Source organism: Equus asinus, chromosome X, assembly GCF_041296235.1.
Source record: "Equus asinus isolate D_3611 breed Donkey chromosome X, EquAss-T2T_v2, whole genome shotgun sequence".
Classification (NCBI taxonomy): Eukaryota; Metazoa; Chordata; class Mammalia; order Perissodactyla; family Equidae; genus Equus; species Equus asinus.
In genome coordinates this window covers 4,551,869-4,572,797 of record NC_091820.1, presented here as the reverse complement: position 1 = coordinate 4,572,797, position 20,929 = coordinate 4,551,869, and the positions used below count along the sequence as shown (strand labels likewise).

General features: G+C 41.7%; 1 protein-coding gene across 1 annotated transcript in view; it reads right to left on the bottom strand.

Annotated features, from left to right (window-relative positions):
• STS (steroid sulfatase) overlaps window positions 1-20,929 on the bottom strand; it is a 166,497-nt gene that overhangs the window by 14,759 nt on the left and 130,809 nt on the right. The window contains exons 9-10 of the mRNA XM_044768186.2: window positions 10,234-10,393; window positions 2,733-2,854 (exon numbers count right to left, since the gene is read on the bottom strand). Of these exons, the coding sequence (XP_044624121.1) occupies window positions 2,733-2,854; window positions 10,234-10,393 (282 nt within the window). The remainder of the gene's footprint in view (window positions 1-2,732; window positions 2,855-10,233; window positions 10,394-20,929) is intronic.

Genomic DNA, 20,929 nt, shown 5'->3' with positions numbered 1-20,929 from the left:
TTAGGGCCAATCTTCAAAAAAAACCCCAAAACATTTCCCATCAATTCCAGTTTACTGGTACCAGTGAAGTGCCGGTAGGCCAGCTCTCTCTGAGGGAGGGATGAAGCCCAGATTGCAGTATGTGCCAACTGCTGTGGTAGAAACACTCCTAGCATGGCTGACTTCAGGTTAGCAAGTGCTTAACCACAAGCTGGCGAGATTCCTGACCAATCATCAACCTGCTCCAGAACACTGTGCCTGTTACTAAATTCCTCTTTTCTTTTATAATAAAGTATTTTGAGGTCAGGTGGCAACGCTCTCATCCCTAAGAGTTATGGAAAGTGTCCCACGATGTAGTGAGGTGATTACTGACAATCTCCTCCCAAGGTGGACCTGAGATGATCTAAGCAGATTCATCCAACAAGTCCTAGTTTCCTTTCCGTTTTCCTCAGTTGACAGGTAACTCCATACGGACGAGAGTCACGCTTTCCTTACGCATCTCTGCATTCCCAGCCCATCACACAGCTCGCAGCACATAATGGTCTAAGATGGAAGCACAAACATTGTGCCCCAAATTAATCTCTTTGTCAGTCCCCCAGGGCAGGGAATTTGGTCTGCTTTGCTCACTAGATGCCCATCCTAGCACAGCAGGTGCCAAATAGTAGGTGCTCAATAAATATTTGCAGAATAAAGGAATAGATGAGATACTGAATAAGAACCCGGAAGTCATGTGTGATAGCCAAGACAGCAAGCATCGATAGCCAACCATCAGCAACCAGGTCACTGAGTTTCAGATATAACCTGAAAACTAAATGAGTTGATTCATAAAATCCATGGTTTACTGAGACCCTTTAGCTAGATGAGTGATTCCAGCACTGAAATCCTGTGGTTCCTCCTCTTTTGTTGCCCGTTCAAGGCAAAAGGTTTTAAGGGATTGTATAAGAGGAAATGTCACTTGTGTCTGCCTAAGAACAAGTTTTATCTCAGGGACAGCTGCCTATCAGAAACTGGGTCTTGTTTTTCTCACTTAGTCTATTTTCTGTCTCTTCCTGTCCCTTTTCTCTTTACTCCCCCACATAACATGTTTCTCCAGCCCCTGATTCAATATGTTCCTTCCGGCTTCTCTAACTGGGGGTTTGGCTTTATTTAAATGCAATTTTGCAAGGTTCAGGACATGATATCATACTTCTTTAAACACCCGAGTCACAGAACTTTGTTCTTTACAGTTTCGGTAGGCTCCGTACGAAAAGAAGTGGGGAGGAGCAGAGCTCTCACGCTAGATGGCTCAGACCTTAACTCTGTCAATTAATCTAAAAAAGAAAGAGTTTTCCTATGGGGATTTGGCATTAGAGACACATTGATGAGAAAGGTAAACAGATTCCTTCCAGGTCTAGAATCCTAGGCCCATGTTTGTGTCATATTCATTTTCCAGAAAATATTGCAAGGAAGCTGCCCAGATTTAAAGTAGAAACTTTGAAGGGTAAACCTGGTGTGATTTCTGTGGCTAATGGAAGGTTTGTAATTTTCCTCTTTAAAAATAATGGAGAGGCTGCTCTTTAAATGATGAGTCTTTGGTAGATTGGCAGGGTGAGTAGAGTGAGGAGAGGGATGCATTGAAAACTAGTACAAGACTCAACTCTGCGTTTAAGAATGAGCTATCAGCTGGGAGGTTACTAGATGTCCTGGGAGAGCGTAGCCTCCAGGAGCAGAACCCCAAAGCACAACAGAGAAAAGGGCAGTCTCACTTCACCTCTGAAGAGTGAACTGAAAGGTGGACCTAAACATCCGCCTCTGGCATATATAATACTTATAAAAACAGTGGCTGGATTTCCATAGACTCCTGGGCATCTTAATAATATGAACATTACGGTAATTCTAAGTTCAAATATATGCAAAAAAATATCTGAAACCTATCACTACACTTCGGATTATCACTTGGTCCCATTTGTTCCCTTATGCTTGTTAGAAATACAATTCTAAAACTGGTATTGAAAACCCAAATTAGATCCTGTTACTGATAGAGCACACGATTTAAAGAGCTGGTATGGGAAATATGATAACATCAAAGCACTTGAACTTTGTTTTAAAGATCTAAATCTAGCACATATACGTGATCTGTGACAAAATCCAGATGGATGAGTCACACCCCGCCATCTTTGAGGCTGGGGAGAGAAAGGCGGGTAAACATCTAAAGGCGGTTCAGCACCACAGTGCAAAGCCATGGGAATGCTGGAAGTGCTTTGAGAGCAGGCGGTGGGGGGAGGGTGGGGGCAGCGTTTCAGTGGGGTTTTGGGGGCACTGACAATCGTTATTCAGGAAAGAAAAGAAGAAACGCCCCAGGCAGAGGAAGCTGCAAGCACAAGCTAGCCACGCACAGAGCAGAGAGGCTGTTTGGCTGAAACTCAGAGTGAAACTCAGAGAGATGAGCCAGGAGATGAAGCTGGGTGGCTGCTGCGGCGTGAAGGAAGGGGCCGCAGGGCCCTGCTGAGAACCTGAGCTTCTCTGCTGGGAAGGAGGAGCCATCACTGGAGTAAGGCTGGTGAATGCCAAGGTCCAATGATGTCCCACCTGGACAATCATGGCACCAGAAGGAATAAGAGAAAACAGGAAGAGGAGGAAGCCTTCAAAGCAAAGCACAGTGGCACGTAGGCATCTCTTGGCTTCTGTAGAGCAAAGCCCTCTTGCAATTTCATCTACTCACATGGCACTGATTGCACAAAGTACTAGAAGTGTGGAAAGGTCCGTTTACTCACTGTTCCGTGGGTGCCAGCGCACAGCATTTAGGTAGAAGTTGCAGTAATGGAAGAGAAACTCATGATCCGAGCGTTGGCTTTTCCCCTGAAGCAGGGGCATCAGGTCACGTCCATCAATGATCCTGTGGGATAAATCAGGTGGGCATCAGCTGGTGAATGGCCACTGTGTCCTTGGGCTAAAATGCCCTGAATTCTGAGCTGTCCTTCCAGCAAAGGAGAGCATGATAGAGCCACACAGTCATAGTTAAGTAAGCAACACAAAGAACACTAACTGTCCCCTGTTGGGTGCCATATGCAGCGCAGCGAGGCCAGCTCTGCTCACTCATGGACTCGTTTAATCTTCCAAACAGCACCATGAGTTGGGACCATTCTCATCCCACGACAATGAGATGAGGAAATGGAGGCCAGAAAGCCTAAGTGACTTATCCAAGGTCATGTGACTAGTAAGAGCCGACAGGACTGAAACCCAGCTGCTTGGGCATCTATGCTCTCAACCGCTCTCCCCACTGCTTCTCCTAAACCCAATTTTCTGCCTATTGTCTTGCCAAAGGGCAAGCTTTAATTATGAACCATAGCTCTATTGAAAATAAGAATATCTGACAATTTGGGTTAAAAAAATAATATATAGTATAGGGCAACTTGAAGTGGATAGACTCCAATGAAAGTGAATTTCTAAACCAGAATGAATTAATTTATAAATAATAATGATGGTGATATTAAACACCTGGGAATGGATTGTTCCCAAATGTAAATATCTCTCTTAATACTTGGGATTTAGCTAGGCCAAGAAGGGCAACTTTCCAGATGGCAAACAATAGCTATATACAATTGGTGATGAACAAAATAAAATTATTTGCATTGTAAATAAAGGAAAAAGCCCCAAATTTTGTTTTGAGTTAAACATATATTAACAGTGACTAGAGGAATGAAAGTCACTGATACATTAGGCCACTGCCATCGAAACAAGAGGCAGAGAGCTGCTTTGAAAGAGGTAGGTTATTTAACTGGAGGATTTTCTTTCTCTGATTAAAAGCTCTCCATCCCTGTCATCCTCTGTTATAAGGAATATAGAAACTTGAAGTTTAACTTGGTTATATAATTTGGGTAAGCGTTCCCGAGAGGTCTGCATCCCTTAGATTTTTTTGTGGTTTATTTTGGTGTCACTAAAAACCCTGTAATGTAATTATAGCCTCGTTGCTTAGCACTTCTCTGGCCTCAACCCTTGTTATTAATCATGCGATCCGCAGAAGTCTATGGACTGAAAATATTCTATTATCATAAGTTAAAAATAAGAACAAAAGATGGACTTGGCTCACTTCCCAAGCCTGCATTCCCGTTCAACATGGGAGGAAGAGAAAGAAACAAGGTAGAGAGATGGTTCTAGTCAGAAGCAGCATGTTCTCTGAAACACTATTTCGATCCTGAAATGACAGTTCTCATGCCTCGTTCCTTTGAAATTCCTTTCAAGAAATTCTCAGTCCTTAAGAAAATGAGATCCTGAATAGGGTGGGTAAAAAAGGAAGGGACGAGAGGGCAAGTGTGCAGGTCTGAGTATCTGAGCGCGAAGAGCTGCCAGTGGTAACAAATGACCTGCCGGTGGGAGATGGGACAGAGTTCCCATCCCTCTCCACCACCTCCACGTGCAGAGGCCTTTCCCTGGCCGCTCCAGGGCCAGAATGAATCTCCATTTTTTGGACACAATCTCTACCTCTATTTCTCGAAGCCATTTTTCATCATAAGCCAACAAGATTCAACACTTGATTTAAGAACACAGGAGCTGAAAATGCTTTCTTCAGATCAGTATTTCATAACTTAACCAGGTCATGATAATATGAAGGGGGATTTAATTAAAAAAATGACTCCACATCTCACAATTTTTTTCTTACTTAAAGGCAAAACAGTAAGTTTGTTTTTTAGAGGAGGGAAGCAAAGTCTATTCTGCAAACATCTTTTTCCTCAAATGCAGAGATAGATCTCAGGTTTTTTTTTTATATCCTACACCTAACATGCTCTTTCCTAGAAGCCAGCAATAAATCACTCTGCTAGGGAAAGCGAGCGTTTCACAGTGCTGCAGAAATATGGGCTGTCAAAAAGAGGCTCATTTCTGCCATGAAAAACTGAAAGTGACCCTATTGAGCTAAACTTTTAAAGGGTGTCTAAGCTATCAAAATATTTGGGATTGTTTTAAACAACATGTGCAAATCACAGCTAACGATAGCAATAAGCCGGAGATGGCACAATTGTCTTGACATTGCTAGGAAAGAAATGTTTCCATTACATCGTGATTTGTGGAAGAGGGGCCCATGCACTTTCAACCGACGCAAAGCATCGCTCTTTTCTACGGGAGTCATCTAACTGGCCTTTTCTGCAAACGAATTCAAGTTTGCATAGCAAGTTTGTAGCCACTGCTACAAAATTGGATGAGTTCTCTGGTAGTGTCTGCTTGATTCTGAAAAATGTGTTCCTTTGAGATTGTTTTTAATTTGGAAAGTGAGAATATTCTCTTTGGGTTCTTGATTTATGACAAGGGTAGCAATATTAACAATTCATTTCCAAGGAGCTTCGTTTTTGAATTTCAGGGTAAATTCAATAGCATGGGGACAGCTTTCACATAATTGAAAAGAGCATGTTTTGGGGACCTTCCTTGGGCTACAGCAACCTCATTCTTCCATGAATGTGCTGTCTCTCTCTCAGCTCTGAGCAATTGAACCATCTAGCTGTCACGTCCTTTGCACTTGCTTTGCCTGGCCAACTCTGGGGCAGATTTGGGGATCACAGGAGAAGGGAAAGTTTTCTTGGGGGAGGGGACACAGAAAGGAAGGTTTTGGCGACTGACACAGAGGTTAATTTGGGGCACAATGTTTGTGACTTACCTGTGCACTGTTCAAAATAAAGTGATTTTTTTCAACGTAGGAAGTAATAGGAGAGGAAACATTTTTAGAAGAAAGTAGGTATATCTTTAATAAACTAAAGGGAATCTCAAGTATCCAGAAAGTTATTTTTATAGTTAAAAAGAATGTTTCCTTTCGTAAACATTAAACACTCTGCCATATTTGAATATAAAGCAAGAACAGTTATAAGTGGTTGGAGGTACATGAGAGTTTTACCTTTTATTTTGCAAAACGATGGTGAACTACATACAGCTCACCGACTATTTTATTGTAGTGACAGAGTGAAGTGGTTGCCTAGCTATACGTCACCAAAATTTACTGGGAGAACTAAGTCACTGCCCTCATCTTCATTAGACAAAGGTGATATCAAGCATTAAAGTATTGATTTCTTTTCCTAACTTGGAAAAAAAAAAAGGAATCAAATTTAATTTTAATTATGGAATAGGAGTCTTAAATATTTCACCTCTAAAAGTTGATTCTCATGAATGTCAGCCTCCCTTTCCTTCCCTCCCAGCTGCATAGTCTATGGCCAGAATTGAGATGTTTTCCAAAGGTCTAACCAACTACGGCATTTTGCAATCCTTTATTACCAACATTAAGAAGGAGCATGGTCATAGACTTAGCATGGAAATATTCTATCTGCTTGCAAAGATGAGACTGACAGGAAGGATTTTCACTTTAATGAGTTAATACATTTAGGTATTATATTTTTCTTCTATGTAAGGCCCTGTTGCCTAGATTTTCTGTCACAAAAAAAGGTTGCCCTCCATTTATTTCCAGAATCAGCTTATTTGGTGACACAGGGGGAATAATTTTTCTGAATATGCCTGGGGTGATGGCCACCAAAAGTTCTTTTAATAAACCATGTCACAGAATGCAAATGAACTGCTTTAGTATGTATGAAGGAAAAATGCACTGCGGAGAGGAATCTCATAGGCACACCACGGGGTTGAATTAGAGAACTATTCTCACAGCAGTGCTGAGACTCTGCAAAGCGAAAATCTCTTATGTGTACCCTGGCCTACCGCTCTTTTTACCTAAGTAGAAACTGCAACAAAGGGCTTCTCATCTTCCACCAAGCTTTGATTGGTCAGGAAAGGCACCCACCAGGCACAAAATGCTTCTTGAGCATTACAAGGTTACACTTGAAGGCCAGGGGTCTTCTGACCGGAAATCCTCTCATTCTGACAAAGCATGTAGAAAGAAGCGAGGACACCTCGTTAAGTGCTCCTCAAACAGCTTGGGTCCAACCCTCTGAGTTTATTCTCTTGAAAAAGATCAATGCAATATCGCTCAAGCAAAAAATCGAGAAAGCTGATTTCCATCAATTTAGTGGGAAAGAATTGAGGATATTTTCTTTTCTTTTTTCTTTTTTTTTTATTCACTGGTTTCTAGTATATTCACAGAGTTGTGCAACCATCACCACAACAAATTTTAGAACATTTTCATTGCTCCAAAGGAAACCCCATACCCTTTAGCAGTCACTCCCCATTCTCCCCTGCCCTCAGCCCCTGGAAACCACTAATCTACTGTCTCTATGGATTTACCTGTTCTGGACACTTCATATAAATGGAATCATACAGTATGTGTTCTTTTGTGACTGACGTCTTTCACAGTATAATGTTTTCACGGTTCATCCATGTTGTAGCATGGATCCTTACTTCATCTCTTTCAATGGCTGAGTAACACCCCATTGGATGGATAGACCATATTTTGTTTATCCATTCATTAGCTGATGGACATTTGGGTTGTTTCCACTTTTTGGCTATTATGAATAATGCTGTATGAACATTCCTGAACAAGATTCTGTGTGGACATGTTTTCATTTCTCTTGGGTATATACCTGGGAGCAGACTTGCTGAGTCAGTGGTATCTTTGTGTTTAACCTTTGAGCCTCATCTGCTTTTGACCCTGACCAGTTCTTCTCCTTCAGCTTCCAGGATTTCCCATCTCTGGCTGGGAGGATATTTTCTAAAGAGCAGATATCTGTGCATCAAATTTGTACATGAATATAGATATGAGGATATTATCCAGATGCTTTTATTGAAAAATGTTGATGAGGTTCTACATTAAAACAACATTTTCTGTAAAAGAGCAATAATAAGCTTTCGAGCTGCAATTCTCAATCTCAGCACTACTGATGTATTGGGCTGGATCATTTCTTTGCTGTGGGGGCCGTCTGAATGTTTAGCAGCATCCCTGGACTCCACCCACTAGATGCCAGTAGCATCCTGAGTCAAAACAATCAAAAATGTCTCCAGATATGGATAAATGGCCCCTGGGAGGAATAGCCACCCTGGGTGAGAATCATTGCTGTAGATGTTCAAAGTCTCCAGGGCAGATACATAAAGATGCTTTCTGGACTTGGTTGGTAATGCCATTTAAGTAAGATATTGTGCAATACCTTTATTCCCATGAGGGGATTGGAAGCAGATTTCTGTTTTATTATCTGTGCTGTCTTTAGGATGCTGATGGCATTTTACAGGGCCTTGGACCTCAACCCAGAGACAATATGATTGGGTTGACTTAGGTCAACAAGCATAACAAAGAATCCTCAATATTGAGAATGGGTTCTACTGAAGCCTCTGGCTCACACACAAAATATCTGGGTCTGCCTAAGAGGGTGGCTGCTTCCTTCTTCAGTGGGCATGTACAAGAAAAACAGAGTGACCTCCATCAGCCTCAGACTGGGGTGGGTAGGAAGTGCCGGCAGCAAGGTTTCCCTTATGGATTTTCCTCGTTGCCTCTGAACTTCTTCCTTCCCTTGTCTTTCTCCAGTTGGATGGAAACTCATTTAAAGATATTGTGAAAGCAAAGAGTGGTGATGATTTTAATGTTATAAGCCACGAGAGAAGAATGTAATTAATGAAATTACCTGAACATTTTGTGTAAGCTACTTAAGGAAATGTTAAGCTTTATTCCAAGGGTAAGAACCAGGGCCAATGAGTAGATAGTAAGGAGTGAGAGCTTTGGCTTTACATAAGACCTTTTATGAGTTACTGCTGACAAGTTTTCTGTCTGTCACCAAGGCAGAAAAAGAGTAATTTGACTAGAGTAGATCTTAAAAGTCCCCTTCAGTCCTCAAATTTTATGATTCTAGGATCCTGGATGAATATTAAATGTGGAGAGGAAAGAACTGTACTTTGTAGATCTTACCTCTCAATATGGCCGGTCAAACAAAAATGGTAAATATTCATGCATTCTCTAAGCTGCACTTCACATGCACTAATGCTTTTCATCCTCATGTTGACCCTGTAAGGTTAGTGCTGTTACTGAATCCAATTTTCAGACAAGGAACCAAGGCCCAGTAAGTTACGCACTTAGCTAGCAGTGAAGCCAAGATCTGAGCCCAAGCAGTACAGCTCTGGATCTCTGCTCTTATCCACAGGACCAGCTACTCTCAAAGTGTGGTCCAGAGACCCACGGGGATCCCTGACACCCTCTCAGGAGGTCTACGAGGTCAAAACTATTTTCACAGTAATACACAATGTTCTTTGCCTTTTGGACTATGACTCTTTCAGGAGCGTACAGTGGACTCTCCCAGGGGCTACATGGCAGGTGATGACATCATCACTCTGTCAGCCAATGGAGTTGTACTTGGGTGCTCTTGTGCTTTAAATTTTTTTTCAGGTGTAATTGCTAACACGATAACCATTAATAGATATAACTCACATAAACAAAATGTCTTTGGATTCCTCAATCATTGAGGAGTGTACCTGGATCTTGAGACCACAAAGTTTGAGAACAGCTGAACTCTACACTGCCGCCTTTTGCGTTTGTGTGTTTGTGTGTGTGTGTGTGTGTGTTTGGGGGAAAGGTATACCTAAAGAAGAAATTTGAAAAGAGTAAGGAAAATCATAAACAATGAAACGAGCTTGACACAATGGAGGTGAGCATCTATCCATGAACTCAGCTCTGGCTGAGCTGCAGTTTCCTCTCTGGCTTCCTGTTTCCTCTTCGTTCCGCTGGCAGCTGAATTTAAACAAGATTTGCAGCCCGCCTGCGTGACATTAGCCTGGCCTGCCACCAAACTAATGAAAACAATTAATCAGCGTGCTTCACTTAAAACTCTTCAGATTGGTAATAACACTTAAGAAGAAACCATTGGCAATGTCATATGAAGTTGTATTTAAATTTAAGAGAAAGACATTTCATTTAGGACTTTCATTTGGAAAACATGCTGGGAAATAGGGCCCTTAACTGGGAAACCAGCTGCCTTTCTCGCTGCTGCAGCAAAGAGCTGCCGAGTGGGGCCAAAGGGAAAGCTATGGGATTAAAACGTGGGGGGGGTGAGAGGAGCATTTGCTCAGCTGCCCTTTGGCACACCGATGATGGGCACAGACAGGAAGGAGGATCAGCAGATACCGAAAGAGAAAGCCTCAATTAAAGACCATCCATCCACATCATGCCTCGGGGTTTACCTCCCACTGGGATAACAGGATTGACGGCAGGTGAGGGGGTTACTTAGGCAGATCCACCACTTAAGGCCCATAACTGCACACAGATTATAAGTCCAGCTGGAGGTAGCATGCCATCATACAGGCAAACCAGAACATACTTGCCTGCAAAATCTGAACGAGACAATACCAAGTACCTCTGAGTCACAGTACCTGTCTTCAGGCAGAGGTGATCCCGCAAGTTTGGCCACAGTAGGAAATATGTCCATGTTGCTCGTTGGCTCGTCAATCTCCAGCCCAGCCGGTATCACTCCCGGCCAACGAAGAATGCCTGGAACCCGGATACCTCCTTCCCAGTTGTTTGCTTTCCCCCCTAAAATGCCAAAGGAAACCCACAGAGAGATTTGTAAGTCTTTTTCAATGCTCAGGTTAGGGCTCACTTTAACGCTCCATGTGAGCTGGCCAGTATGGAAGAACCAAGTGCTCTAATGACATGGATTCAATGAGAATTTCATGAGCAAGACAGTATATGTTGTGGTGAAAAAATATATATGAGATGGTCACTACTATCATGGCCAGCATTGCCTGGTGGTCATAATTGATGACTATAATCAGGGAGACTAAAATCTCAGAGCAATAAAGGACTCAAATCAATGACTTTGGAGTCAGAGAGTTCAAATTCCATAGGTACTTTCTACCAGCTATGGTAGGCAAAATGATGGTGCCACAAAATGTCGAGGTCTAAACCCCCAAAACCTTATGTGGCAAAAGAGGAGATGATCTTAGATTATCTGAGTGGGTCCAATGTAATCACACGGATCCTTATAAAGGACAGAGAGAGGCAGGAGAGTGGGAATCAGAGAAGCAGGGATTGTAGTCAGAGAGAAAGATGAGAAGATGCTACACGGATGGCTCTGAAGATGAAGAAAGGTGCCCCAAGTCCAGGAAAACAGGTGGCCTCTAGACACCGGAAAAGGCCAAGAAACAGATTCTCCCCTAGAGTCTCCAGAAAGGACCGCAGCTCTGCTGACACCTTGATTTTAGCTCAAGTGGACCCATTTTGGACATCTGAACTCCAGAACTATAAGACAATCAATTTTTGTTGTTTTGAGAGTCACCAAATTTGTGGTAATTTGTTATAGCAGCCATAGGAAACGAAAACACCAGTTCCATGCCCTTGGGCAAATGGATCAAGCATTCTGTGCCCCACATTCCCAACATGAAAGGCATGAGTATTACCTGGGATTATGATCCCAAGCACCAAGTCTAGTGCCTGGAAGAGAGGAAGAGCACCAGAAACGGCCATTGTCATCATTGCTACTGGTTTATTACTGGGAGAGCTCCTACTGTTTAGTTGAGAAAAAGAGCTTTGTACCTAGGAGGTGACTTGAATATAACTAAATAGAGCAAGAAAGGGGTACTGGGAGGGGCTGGAGGGTGAGCTGGGAGTGGGTCACAATGTCAAGAGGCACATCACAGAAGATGCTCACCAAGGCCTCTAACTAATGGGCCTTGGGGGACCGAGACAGCAGCATGCCAGCCTAGGGCTCAGAGAGGCCAGTCTGGAGTCCCTGAAACCATGCAGTTAGCATATGGATGGATGGAAAAACAGACACACTGTTTCCCCCGAAGTAGTTCCCCTTGAGTTTACAAAAAGCTGAGCATAGAGCTGAAGACCACGGGAGTAATCACCTCAGGGAGTGGGCTGGGAGGAAGGAGAGAGCTGAAGTTTGGCTACTTGCAAACACATTTTCAACCACCAATTGGTATGAAGAATTAAAAATAAAGAGTTAAAATAAATGAAGAAAGTGGAAAGAGAGTACTGAGTCATAGCAGGGACATAAGGCGTGGTTCACAGTGGACGTAAATGGCATTTAAATTTAAAAAATGAATTACTGAAGACAGAGGTTTAAGGGATCTTGAAGGAAACCATTTCTTAATGCTAGTTTCTGACTGTCGTAGACTGAATTCTGGCGATTGTAGACTGAATTCTTCTTATAGGCACAATCTTTAAACTGCAGGCACTCCTATATTTTATATGAACAGACACTTGAGTGAAAATTCACATAAAAATTCATATGATAGTTTGTAGTTTCTATGGTGGCCTCCCAGGAAAGTTAAAATTCTTCCACTTTCTTCATCTTCTCAACACGATCTTAAGGTAATTATCTCACAAATACTATTATTCTTGCTTCACAAATATCACATCCAAGGAATGGGAAGTTTATATAATTTCCCACAGTTTATTCAAGCTGTCAGTAGCAGAGCGAGCTGTAGGAAAAAATCTCAACACGTGAATTACTGCCTGCTTATCCTTATACTGCATTAAGCTCGTAGGATATTCACCAGCTTATTCTTCTACTGGATCAAGCTCATAGAATGTTCACCTGCTTATCCTTCTACTGCATCAAGCTCACAGAATGTTCACCTGCTTATGCTTCTACTGGATCAAGTTCCCAGAATGTTCACCTGCTTATGCTTCTACTGCATCAAACTCGTGGAACGTTCACCTGTTTATCCTTCTTCTAGATCAAGCTCATAGAATGTTCATCTGCTTATCCTTGTACTGCATTAAGCTCATAGAATGTTTACCAGCTTATCCTCCTACTAGATCAAGTTCATAGAATGTCCACCTGCTTACCCTTCTACTAGATCAAGCTCACAGCATTTCTCCCTGCTTATCCTTCTACTGGATCAAGCTCAGAGACTGTTCACCAGCTTATCCTTCTACTAGATCAAGCTCATAGTATTTCCATCTGCTTATCCTTCTAGTGGATCAAACTCACAGAATGTTCACCTGCTTACCCTTCTACTAGATCAGGCTCACAGTATTTTCACTCTGAATTTAACAACAACAAAATAAGTGGTCGCTAGCTAGCATAAAAGGGCTATTTTAATTAATGGCTAGTGTATATACTTATTGCCCTACTGGTTAAAATAAAATAGAATGAATAAATGGGAAAGTAGACCAAAATACTAATATAATGAAAAGGCAGGCTGTAAAAGTTTATCTTCTAGATGCAATGTGGCATCGTGAATTGGACCCTGAAACAGAAAAAGGGCATTAGTGGAAAATCTATAGTTCAGTTAATAGTGATGCACCAAGGTTAATTTCTTGACAAATACATCATGGTTATGCAGAAAGTTAACATTTGGGGAAGCTGGGGGACGGGAATACAGGAATTCTCTTTACTATCCTTGTAATTCTCCTGTCAATCTAAACTGATTCCAAAATAAAAATTTCACTAATATACAGATATAGATGATAGAGATAGAGATATAAATGCATGTGTGTCTCCCCAGTTGACTAACTGCTCTGCATTCTGTAGGTCAAAGTAGAGATAACAATGTGAACTACCTCACAGGGTTGTATAAGGATCATTTCTCATGGCTAAATTGAACTGATAACCTACTATGTAACATGGACTATGATATGCATCTCATCCTATTAAATCCGTACATTACCCCATGATGATGCTACTATCTCTCTCCATTTTATAGATGCAAAATCTGATGGACCGTGCTATGCGTTTCATCCCATTACATCCTCATGTCTACCTCATGAAGGTGCTACTGTCACTCTCCATTTTATAGATGCAACATCTGAGGCTGAGAGAAGTTGCGTACTGAAGGTCACTCATCTAGTAAGTGGTGGAGTGCAGATAACAATCCAGCTTTGTCTGCGAATCTGAACAATCCCTCAATACCATTTGATCTCCGCAGCAAGACAATTGGTGTTGACTTGTCCGTATAGTGCCAGAAGAGGATCACAGGTAGGCTGGATTGAGAAACTCACGATGACTAACCTAAACTGTAGAATTAAGAAGGACTGTGACACTGAACTCCCGAGGAGTTAATAGGTATATCATCTTTAAGGCAAAAGACAAGGCCCCACCAGGTGAAGGTAGGGGGCACATCTGGCTGCAAACCCACATGAGAGAGGGTGGGTGAGAAGTGTGTGGTTAAAGAGTAGAGAGCGGTTTCCATATCTTGGCAATTGTGAGTAATGTTGCAATGAACACAGGGGTGCAGATACCTCTTTGAGATTCTGACTTCATTTCCTTTGGCTATATACCCAGAAGTGGAATCGCTGGATCATATGGTAGTTCTATTTTTAATTTTTTGAGGAACTTCCATTCTGTTTCCTATAGCGGCTGCACCAATTTACATTCCCACCGACAGTGCACAAGGGTTCCCTTGTCTCCACATCCTCTCCAACAGCTGTTATCTTTTGTCACAATAGCCAAGATATAGAAACAATCTAAATGTCCATAAATGGATGAATGGATAAAGAAATGTGGTCTATATATACAATGGAATATTACTCAGCCTTTAAAAGGAAGTTAATCCTATCATTTGTGACAACATGGATGGACCTTGAGGGCATTATGCTAAGTGAAATAAGCCCGATGTGGGAAGACAAATATGGCATGATCTGATGTGGAACCTTAAATAGTCAAACTCATAGAAGCAGAGAGTCAAATGGTGGTTGCCCAGGGTTGGGGGGAGGGGGAAAATGGGGAGACTGGTCAAAGGCTACGAAGTTTGTTACGCAGGATGAATAAGTTCCGGGTATCTAATGTGCAGCATGGTGACTATAGTTAACAATACTGTATGGTATGCTTGAAATTTGCTAAGACAGTAGATCTTCAGTGTTCTAACCACAAAAAGAAAATGGTAACTATGTGAAATGATGGATTAGTTTGATTGTGGTGATCATCTCACTATGTGTATGTGTATTCTGACATCAAGATGGACATCTTAAAGATATACAATTTTTATTAGTCAATTATACAAAGAAAGCTGAAAAAACTTATGGGAAATATTTGTTTTTGTTTGGTAGAGTGACTCAATTTCACTATAAGAAAATGAAATAGTTTTTCCATCTCTGTTACCATTTATATAAATGCCTATCCATGCACACATAGTATGTTGTGAAAACAGATAATACTGCAGAGCGCACACACACACATGCACACAAAGCAGAGAGTGCCACAGAAATCCACAGGTGCAACCAAAGTGTGTGTATATCATGATTCAGACATCAGGGATCTGTTCCTCTCTGGGGACTTTGCGGACCTACAGGTAATGGAAGAAAAGCCTACGAGAGGATGGCTCAATGTATAACCACTTTGAAAACAAAACAAAACTCCCAGAAAGACCCTAGAAATGTCGCACCCTGCTAGAGATTCCAGATCCCCAAGAGAGTTCCCAGCCACAAATAGCCCCCTGGTGGAACAGGCTGCAAGGGTGCAATGAACGGGTTTACCTCTGCTCAGGTGAGATGCTCTGAGCACCCTTGAGGAAGGCAGAGGACTGTGGGGGGCAGTTGTGTCTGCAGCCCTTAGATCCAGCTACTGCTAACAGCCTGCATGCAGGTGTGGCAGCACCAGGTATGGTTTCATCACCAGCTAGTTTTCTGATGACAAACTATCACACTCAGGATATGTTCCATCGGGAAAATCTGAACCCTCTGTGTGGAACATCATAAGACTCTCATCTTATAGTTCTTAATTTATATTCAGAAACTAAAGAAATGCATCAATTAACAAAATATCATGCAATTTTCTAAAGCTGTAAAAGGAGTGTTTTTATAACAGCAATGACAACAAAATATTTTTTAAAACTTTCAAAGATGATAGATACATCCAGGCACACTGCCTATGGGAAAGCATGTTTGATGAAGTATGATCACACATTTCCAGGCATGTGTTGATGAGCAAATATCCTTGCTTGTCAGATGGTGTAGCTTTGAGTATTATTCCTCCTTCCATACTAGATGGAAAGGGATATGCACAAAACCTGCTCACCAGGCTTTAAAAGTACAGCACACTGCTCTCCCAGGAAATGCTATGACTGTCATTCAATGAAGATCACAGGAGCTCAAATGGTGAGCACTGGACGCTTCATTCATTCGGCAGACATTTATTAAGCAATGACTTCCTATGATCAGGAATCATGATGGAGTTTACCACATTCCAGGAACTGTTCAAGTTCATTAGAGATATTAACTCATTCATTCCTCACCATCACTCCCATTTCACAGCTGAGAAAACTCTGGCCAAGATTACACAGCAAGTAAGTGGCAGTATCAGGTGGAGCTGCAGAGTCTGCACCCAGAATCTGTGCTCAGATTCTCAGAACCCCACAGGGAACATGTAGATATATGAATAAGGATCTCGCCCTACGGAAACTCAAAGTCTTGAAGTATGGCTCAGATATACCCACAGATAACTCTGATTGGGGGCCAAGAAAAAGCACAGAGGATGCCTCTGACCTGGGAACACCTGCCCTGAGTCAACAGATGTTGAATTGGGTTGCAGAGGAGAAACAGGCTAGGAAAGTTAGAGATAAAGTTGCAAGAGAGATAAAAGAAAAACACGTTAAGGAATCTGGATTATTTTTTTCTGAAAATGTATGAGCAGAGAAAAAAGCATGGTCTAAATTTAAAATTTGATCGAGTAATTGTCAAATGCATGCTTTTAACATCTTGATGGCACATTGCCATGACGAGGAGTCACAGAAGGATGATAGCTGAGTTACTCAATCTCTGTAGGCAAGTGCAGAGAAAATTCTACAATTTACTCCGTGACTCTTGTTAGGAACAGCTGTTTCCAAACCAGGTTTCTATTTTTGTCCTTTCGAATCCTGCCACCCAGCAGGTCAAATCACTCTTAATGGTAAGAGCATATGCTAGTCATTCTTATGCTTCATCTGGGCACAGAGTTTTATGAAATATCCTACTTGTCATTTTTCTCCTCTTGGGGTCTCCCCACCTGGATAACATGGGTTCCCAGGATTGATGTAAACTACAATGAAGCATATGATGAGTGAAATTCGCACTAAATGCTTTCTTGCCCAAGATGCTAGATTTCACACACTCCTTGATTTATTCATTCCAAGGACAAAACCCCACAAATTATAGATGGGAGATATGACAAAATTATCTGGGTCCCATCAACTTATTATCAGGGCAAAAATAAAGAAGAACAATCTGCTGATGTCAGTGTTCAAATGAGGGATAAAGAACTGAAGAACGCTCTCAAAATTAATTGACACGGTTTGAACAGTTAAGGGTGACTACTTAAACAATATATCAAACTGCTAAATAATCTGAGTCAGAGATTGGCAAACTTTTCCTCTAAAGTGCCAGGCAGTAACTATTTTACGTTTTGTGAGTCCCTTTCCCAACTACTCAGCTCTGCTGTTGTAGCTCAGAAGGAGCACAGACAAGACATCAACCATCTACAAATGAGTGTGACTGTGTTTCAATAAAACTTTATTTACAAGATCAGGAGTCAGCCAGGATTTGGCCCATGTCCCCTGCTCTGGTTTGTTGGGCCCTGCGCTGTTAGTGAATTTAGATTCTGGGGTAGGGTGAGTGCATCAACCCTGAATTTACTCCGCAATATTGACTTCTTCAGTATAGGGGGGAAATGTCACCACCACTTCTCCTAACAGTTTATTTTTTTCACTCAACTGAATTCCTTCTTAATATCTTCTACAAAATGGAAAACTAAAAAACATATCTTAGCCTAGAATGTAAAGCTAAGCATGTTCTAGCTCCAGTCCACCTTTGCAATATCACAACTTGCTTGAGTTGAGTCTTATCTAAATGCTTCAGTAAATAGCTTGTCCCATCTCGCCTTCTAGAAAGTTCTGTTGTATGATATTTGCTCTGCCAGGACTTTCCCCAACCTCAAAATCATTTCTACGAATCCTGGAAAGCCTGGAATATGCACTTGCTTTTTCCTTTGCTGAGAAAGAGTCACCCTGAGCTAACACCTGTGCCAATCTTCCTCTATTCTATATGTGGGTCACCACCACAGCATGGCCACCGACAAGTCATATAGGTTTGCACTCAGGAACCAAATCCAGGCCACCGAAATGGAGCATGCTGAACTTAACCACTAGGCCACCCTGCCCTCTGCCCTTCCTTTTTATTTAAGCCTTCTATGACCACCACTGCAGGAAATGTTTTCCTATTCTCCATTTCTTTGTCATTTTTCAAGTTGATCATTTATGGGATGTCTGACAATCAATTCTATGTACATCTTATCATTCCAATGGGACCAAGAGTACTTAAAAATAAACTCTAATTCACTGTTGAATCAACTGAAGTCCACAGTATAATACCTTCCAAATAGATAGTGTCCAATATACTTATTAAATGAATGAAATAATTGATTAATCAATGAAAAGTATTGCTGGGGAAAAAAGACAATTCTACACGAGTGTGATTATAAATTCATATTTCCAACCACTTTTGTCCCTCAACTTTGCTAGGATTTTTCATTTCCCTAGTGGGTTCCATTCCAAAAGTTCTCTCCTCCAGACTTTTACCAAACGGCTTGTCCTCTTACTCTCAAAACAGAGCCTCATCTTCCATTTCATCCAGGAAAAGAAGTTCATGAGCATGACATACCTCATCTCTCTGCCCTGCCAGACCTCAATTTGTCCACCATGGCCACATCCTTCCCACTTCCCTGCCACTTTTCCGACATGCACATCCTTAGCCTCCTTCTCCCACAGACCATGCTAGACCATGTCAACTCAATGTGCTCCATCTCAAAAGTGATTAATCCAGACATCCCATTATCCAACCACAACCCCCTGCCTTCTTATATGGCTTTCTCAACAATGGGCCCAAACTCTGCAGTATTTAACTTTGTGGTATTGTGGTCATATGTTTTGTCAAATGAAACCAATGCAATCAAAGCATTCTGTCAAGGCACTAAGACTGTGATCATTCAGCAGTTCCATTTGCCCATTCATTCCAAATGGCAGTTTTTGGGGTGCTAGCTAATTTTATCCTATCTATCTGGTCCTGACTGCCACCTCAGATCATGTAATACATCATGTCCATCATATTCTTGCCAAAGCATTGAATTCCATAGAACCTGTGACAAGTATTCACACCTCTCCAGTAAGATACCAGCCTTCAATGAAAATATCTGTGAGTTCTTTATAAATGTAGATCTTCTCAGCAATTTGCCATTCTCAATTATCCCTTGTATCCTAATTATCTCTCTATAAAAGTTTACTCAAGAGAATTAATTATACTTCAATCTTTCCCACTACAAACATTCTCCTTGTATTTGAGAAATTTCTCATCTTCCACCACCCTTCCATCCATCTGGCCTCCGCCCCTACCTCTCCACTGAAAATGTACTTATTAGCATCACATGTGTAATAAATACTATGAACTCTTTTAGTCCTCATCTTGACTTGTTAGCAGCATTCATTTCTACTGATCATGCTTTTCCCTGAATCTTCTATTTTCTTCTCATCTCCCCAATCACTCTCACTATCTTTTTTGTTAATCATCATCATCCATCTCACCTTTTATGTGAGAGTTCCTCAAGGCTTGGCCCTTGACCCTCTTCTCTTCTCATATCAAGTGATCCCATACCTCCCCACACGCCAACCAAACAGAGGTCTCTTCCCGTGAGTCCTAATTCCTAAAGGGAACCTCTATCTACCCAATCACACAAGCCAAAACCATGAGAGACATCTTTGATGTCTTCCTTTCCCCCAAACCCAATATCCAGTCAATTGCCAATACCAAAGGATTACCAATGCAACCATGCTCTTCCATTGCCTTCTTCATCTAGTGAAACTATTTGTCCTTCAAACCCAAGCTCAAGTATTTTTTCATTTATGTATTCAGTCAGAAATTATTTCTTAAAATGTCAGGCACGATGCTAGGTTCTGGGGATACAGATGTGAGTATAATAACACATCTGCTATCATAGATCTTACACTCTAGTGGATGATAGGCACACCTTGCCCTTACTAGGTGCACTTATAAACACTTTACGTGTTGACTTAATCATCACAACAATCCTCTATGACATTCCTATAATAACAATCCTATTAGTCCAATTCTAAAGAGGAGGGAACTGATATGTAGTTATTCCTTAATTTATCCGTATTCCCACTCCTCTACCCTTTCCATATACTGGCGTTGGGCGATGTTCCTCACCTGCAGTTTTAAATACTCCCCAAATGGCAATGATTACATATACTTCTTCCTATTGGACATATTGACCTTGATGTAGGGTACCTCATCAGCTGCATCACCTCTTGTTTACATTTTCATCTCTAGCAATACTGAGCTGCTTTTTTGCCCACCATGAGCATCTTGCTCCCGCTGAGAACAAACTTCCCACCTTTCCTCTCCTAGCCAATACTTCAAAACGTCAGCCTGCAAAAGGTCAGCTCCTGCCAGGAGGTTCTCTGCATTCCCAGGTTGGGTGAACTACCTCTAACTCTTACTTACCAGGAACAGCTCCCTCACCGGTTCATTATTCTGAGATGATCTCTTTAGATATTCATCTCAACAAACAGAATGTAAGCTACAAGAGGTCAGAGACCCTGTATTCTTTGCCTTCATGCCCTAGAAGCTAGCCCCATGCCTGGCCCACTGTGTACAGTCAATACATGAATGCATGTCAGTTAGATTTAACTGAATGAGTGACCTGATAAATGAAGATAACGTGTGAGCTTCTTTCAAAGGTAAAAAAGCTGTGGGATGCCTCCTGGCACACGTAATAGCGATACTAGCAAGATGGGGCAGTTTTGCCCACTCTTGGGAAGCTGACGAAAATGTTTGCCAAAAATCTGAAGATAGAACCTGAACATAACCACCTTCTAATAAACTACCAGAGCTTCTTGCTGTTATTTTTTTTCTAACAAAAGTATCAATCGCTCTCTGAAAGCTGTGCTATTGCATGAGGGAAAGAGATGCCAAATTCAGTGACTGTAAGAAGCAACTCAGAGCGATATGGACTCAAGCCAATGAGTTGCTTTTGGAACTTGCACTTAAGGTAAAGGAGAAATGCCAGAAGCTGCGGTGCCTTAGACGCAGGCATCAGTGAATTTTGAAAGCATTTCTCTGCACGTGGAG